The sequence below is a fragment of the Saccostrea cucullata genome, unplaced genomic scaffold (assembly GCF_032062105.1).
Source record: "Saccostrea cucullata isolate Sc308-1 unplaced genomic scaffold, CSIRO_AGI_Scuc_v1 ctg21119, whole genome shotgun sequence".
Taxonomy (NCBI): Eukaryota; Metazoa; Mollusca; class Bivalvia; order Ostreida; family Ostreidae; genus Saccostrea; species Saccostrea cuccullata.
This window is the reverse complement of record NW_026935856.1, coordinates 1-5,786: the sequence shown is the minus strand read 5'-3', so window position 1 is coordinate 5,786 and position 5,786 is coordinate 1. Positions and strand designations below refer to the sequence as shown.

Below are 5,786 nucleotides of genomic sequence, written 5' to 3'. Positions count from 1 at the left end.
AAACCTTGTTACCCCTACACTCTAAATCCTACAGAGTTTTTAACATCTATAAAACTAAACAGAAAGTAAATTACACTAAACATTGAAGTAAATGATTTTTTATAAATCAGTTTTGAGCTGTTATTCCATTGTTGCAAAGATACGACCATGTTTTTTTCGTTTCTGCAGGGGAAGTAGCTTTCATTGAAATAAATCTCTAACCATGGCAGAAGAAAATGATGCTCATGATTTATCCGATTTGGATGCTGAGGCCTTTGAGGGTAAATTAAACATTAAATACAATTTATGAATCACTTATTTTCGGTATACAATACTAAATAAACTCAAAAAAGTCTTCTATTCGTGATAATAAGTAAGCATTAAATAAAACGTTTTATCATTGTTTTTGTTATATGCATTAAAGTTTCCTTATAATGTCTGCTTTCTTTTTACAACAAATAATAACTCATTACTATTTCCTTTAGAGCCCATATCGTTGGAGTATATGCGTGAAAACTTTATGGGGGTGGAGGAAGTGAGGGGCATCGTCATGGGACTTCAGAAAAATATTGATGAGAGACTGAATGACTTTGAGCAGAAGATGGAGAAGAAAATGGAGGAGCTCCAACATACCATCATCGGTAAATGTAAGGAGGACTATAATAAAAAGTTGTCAAGCATAAAGGAAACTTTGATAGAAACTTCCAAACAAGAAAAAGAAGACTTAAAAGATGAAGTAAGGAAAAGTTTGGAGGATGGGTTGTTTGTTCTGAAGAAGATCGACGTTATTCGAACCGCACAGGAGGATGTTGACAAAGATGTAAGCATTATCTCCGAAAATCAACCAGAGATGGCCCCACGGCCCCAAGAGAAGAAGCAGTCCACGCCAAAAATGGCCAAAGTGAACTGGAAGGACTTCCCGATGCAAGATGACTTCCTTCGGAGGGAACATGAGAACATGGGCTGGAAGAAAAACAATACCGTCAAAAAATCTATTTTTGATATGGGTCTCAAAAGAAAATTGTGGAACGACGATGAGGTTTGGAGAAAACGAGTATGTTATAAGATCGATGCCCAATACAAAGCGAACTTCTTGATGAGCGACACCAGATCCTCTCCTTCATAAGGATAGTGTTGATGCTGGGAATTGGGATTAGGTTCTCAAGGACACGGTCCTTTTTCCATCAGAGATTTTGTTCTGCTTTTCTTTTCTGACAAAACAAACAGTTGTCAGTTTTTTAAATTTACTTTAATAGAATACAAATAACAGTTTTGAGATTTAAAGAGAAAAAAACTCTTCTTATTGAGCAAAATATTTCAGAATTGTAAATTTTAATTTTTCTTCAATGTGATTTGAACCTCTATTGTGCAGCAATTTTTTTAAAGTCATTTTTTATATGCCTTTCAATGACTTAATTTTGACATTTCCTTATGAAAGAGTTTCCATTTTTAACTTGTGTAAAAGTTTTAATGAATGGTAGATTTAGCAGCTGTTTAGTAATTCTATTATTATTAAAATTTTACAATTACGGAAAAAATTATTCTTTTCTCTTTGCTGCTCGCAAAAGGGCAGCTCTAAATGCATTAAATGTTCTGTCTGGAATTCCTCTTCTTTTACATTCGTTTACGTAATCTTTATACATAATTTGGTATGAGTTCTTCCCCTTCCTTATTATGTCATGCAAGATGTTCATCTCAAATGTGTTCCAAGGAAGAAATGGTCTTGCCGGAACATGCCGGGCCGGGACATGCTGTATATTTTGTTCTTCTGGTTCTTTCTCAACAACAGGAACTTCTAACGGTAAATTGGCGTTTTCAATTTCGTTTTCCTCTATATCTGTTCCACTTTTTTCAAAAGGCTTTGAACAATCAAACTTGTGTGGAATATCTTCATATATTCGATAAATTCGTTTTGCCATGGGACCCCGGAGAAAAAATACAGAAAGAACTTTAACCATTTGCAGTTCTTGCTGTGTAATTGGTAATTCTTTCACATAAGCAAGTAAAGAGCTAAAGTTCACATAATATCCGTTTTGTATCAAACATACACATGTTACAAACGTTAAAACCCGAAGTAAATTCTCTTGACCCAGCTCCAGTCCTCTAAGCCGTTGACAAGTTTCAAAAACCCATGGAAATTCTGCATTGGCATTAATGAATTTGCTTCTAAATACTAGGTTTTCTTTTTCCATTTCATTTATAATGTTTGCGGTCAAAAGTTTTACATCGTACGTATTTGTTTCCGCGAACAGATCTCCATATAATATCTTTAATACTTGCCAGTTAGTCCATTTGAATCCACGTTTGATTCTATAGCAGGGAAAATATTTCACATTCAGGTGATTTAGGCCAGCCAACAAGATGTTTGCAATATCTTTTTTTTCACCTTTCATCATTTCCAATGCCCTTCCGAAAGTGAAAGGGAAGTGAAAAATATCCGCCCTGCTCAGATCTTTACATAACTGTTCCGCTGATACAGATAAAATACAGGAAGCCCATGAAGGCACGCTTGCCTGTCTTAGGTCGTGTGTCAGTGAGGGGATCTTATGGCTCTCATCCCTGCTATATTTTATATCTTCAATGAGTAGAAGAACTACTCTTGTTCCTAAAATTATATCATTGCAAGAAAGGAAGTCTCCAAATGAGAATAATCTTTGGATTCTTTCAATTTGTGACTTTAAAGTAGTCCAGTGATGCAGCGGCGGTGGTGAGCTTTCATCCAGAGCGCAGTCACTACTGGATTCCAGACATAAAAAACCATATTCGGAGGTAACAGACCGATTATTTTTTCCATTACCAGGACCAAGGTTTCGCGATAGAATGGCGTCTGTGTAAGAGTTCAGTTTTCCCCACCATAACATTTCGTTACACAATTCGTACTGATAAGCTTCCCAGCTGGGAAGCATTTTGCCCAAGCCATTATTTTCTTCTTTCAATTTGACCAATGTGTGAAAAATTAGCTCAGCTATTTTCTTTATGAAAGAAATAAAACTTAATCTTTGACCGCAATATATTACCGTTTCTTGAAAAGGCACAACCATAGGATACTTATCCATAAGTAATTCTAAATGTTCTAGGTTAATTATTTCCTTTGCAATCAGCACTGACGGAATATCGTCCAAGGACACAACAACTTCGAGACGCATTGGCATGGCTTCTCCTAATTTATGGCAGTTTTCACGACATACAGAGAGATAATCATCAGAAAGTCGGGAAAGGTGAGCAGTTGATTTAGGATGCAGTAAATTACATGTCGCTATAAGACCAGATAGAGGATGCTTAGCGCTGCAATGCATGTGGGGCGAATCTGCGTATAATTGCAAAAATCTCAAATTATTGGGATGCATGCACACATTCCTCAGTTCATCCGAGATATCGTTTGGACGACCATCTAAATTTGTTTGAAAATTGCAGCAATCTCTAAAGGAAAGGACTGGAAGTAATGATCCTCGAAAGCCTACAAGCTTCTGAATTCCGTCACGTGACCAGAAAAAGTGAATTTTGTCATCTATGCTCTTGAATGTTACGGCAATATGGGTGGTAAGAGATGTAACTAGTTCAAGGCAAAAATCAGTTGCAAGTTGGATTTGAACGGAATCTCTCTCTCCAAAACGAAAAGCTACAATGGAAATTCGATGATGCGGAGGAGCCTGACATGCAATCAAAGTCTTATCTAATATGGCCATGACAAAGGATTGATCTTTTGCCAAAACCCTCCATTTTGAAACGTCAAAGATCGAATTCTTCTTAAAAGTGTCTTTACACAATTCCTTTGGTGATAATTTCAGAAGATTGTTTTGGAAGGTGGACTTTACTCGATTAAAGTACTGGTTTGCAAACAATTTGTAGTTTAAAGCACTGGGCAGGTCAAAAGATGAATCTATATTTGGTAGTGGTATCAGCGCTAAATTCACTTGCCACCCAAATGAACTGAAAAGTTGTATACCATTGCACATTTTTAATAAAGAAAATGAAGTTCTCTGATATTGAGTTATATCTATGTGCTTCTTAAGAATCGGGTACATGGATATAATACTACCATCACCTCTTGGTAAAAGGTTCATGTAAAAAACTGGGAATTTGATAGCCGTCAATGCCTTCATCTCCAGTACAACTCCGTCAATGTCGAGATTGCTCTGCATTAAACAATATATTTCTCCAAACGTAGCATTAACACAGCGCGTTGATATAAATCCTCCTTCAGACCGATGCAGAAATGAATGTACGTCCTTATATTTTAAGAAAGTCGAACAAAAAGATATCGAATTCTCCTTTGCAACTTTCAGAAAAGATTCTTCCTGCTGATAACCGTTTTCTGATAACGGATCCATACTGATTACCTATAAAATAAATGAAATAAAGTAAACCTTTTTGTTTGTATTTAAAGAAATATTTTGTGCTTAAAGAGCGAACCTTTAACCTCACTAATGGATTTTAGAAATGATATCATAATGTAAGTGTAACATAGGATAGGCTGTATGGTGTAGGGGTTACATTGTAACCCTGTGGTAGCGGATTAAGGGTGTAAGGTATAGGTTTAACAAAAAATAAAATTTAGGGGTTTTAAGGCTTAGACTATGCGACTGAGAGGTTTGGGTTATAGAAATTAGGGTGAAAGGTATAATGTGTAAAGGTTAAAATGATTAGGGTATAGGGTGTAAATGAGGTATAGGTATAGAGTATAGGGTGTAGGTTACAAAGCATAGGGTATAAGGTATAATGGTTATAAGGTATAGGGTTTAGGTCGAAGAGTGTTGGGTATATGCTGTAGGGGGTTACAAGGGATTTAGGGTGCAGGCTGTAGGGTATAGGGTATAAAGCGTAGGGGTTACAAGGTATAGGGTGTATCATGTAGTGAGGAATAGGGTGTAAGGTATAGAGTGTAGGGTGTAAGAAAGATGGGGTAAGGTTACAAGGTATAGGGTGTAAGGGTTATAAGGTACAGGGGTTAGGGTGTGGGTGTAGGGTATAGGGTATGGGTTGTAGGGTGTATGGGTTACATGGTATAGGGTGTAGGGGTTACAAGGTAAAGGGTTTAGGGTATAAGGTATAGGGTGCAGGGTATAGGGTATATGGTGTAAGGTATTGGGCGTAGGGGTTACAAGGTCTAGGGTATAGGGGTTACAAGGTATAGGGTGTAGCCTTTAGGGTATAAGATGTTGGGTGAAGGGTATAGGGTGTAGCCTGTAAGGTATAAGGTATATGGTATAGGGTGTAGGGGTTACAAGGTAAAGGGTGTAGGGCATAAGGTATAGGGTAAAAGCTATAGAGTAAAGGGTATATTGTTTAAGGTATAGGGTATGGGGTATAGGATGTAGGGGTTACAATGTATAGGGTGTAGGGTGTACGGTATAGGGTGTAGGGTGTAGGGGTTAGAATTATAGGGTATAGGGTGTAGGGGTTACAAAGCATAGGCTGTAGAGTGTCGGTTATGGGAAATAGGGAATAGACTGTAGCGGTTACAACCTATTGGTTATGATAAATAGCTTGTGGATTGTTGTGTAAGTTGTTTTGCTAAAAGATTATTATATAATAACGTATAAATATACTCAATAACGAAACATGTTGAAGTAAGGCAATGTTCAATATTTAAAAAATAAACATTCCATTATAATTAAAATATTTATTTAATTAGGGTTTTTCAATCGCAATTTCATATTAAGCAAAATTATGGATTTCTCTCTGTGATGCTCACATTGTGAATGTGGACGGCCTTCAGATTAACAACATAAGTTTTCATTTAGAGATAATCATATAGATCTCCCTTTCTGTTATTTTTAAAAAAATACATCAAATTCAATATACAT

The 5,786-nt window shown here is 36.5% G+C and overlaps 1 protein-coding gene across 1 annotated transcript; it reads left to right on the top strand.

Moving 5' to 3' along the window:
- Positions 1 to 202: 202 nt before the first annotated feature.
- Positions 203 to 1,105, top strand: LOC134243972 (uncharacterized). Its single transcript, XM_062726216.1, has 2 exons — positions 203 to 260; positions 465 to 1,105. The coding sequence occupies exons 1-2, from the start codon at positions 203 to 205 to the stop codon at positions 1,103 to 1,105; spliced, it is 699 nt and encodes a 232-aa protein (XP_062582200.1).
- Positions 1,106 to 5,786: the final 4,681 nt, after the last annotated feature.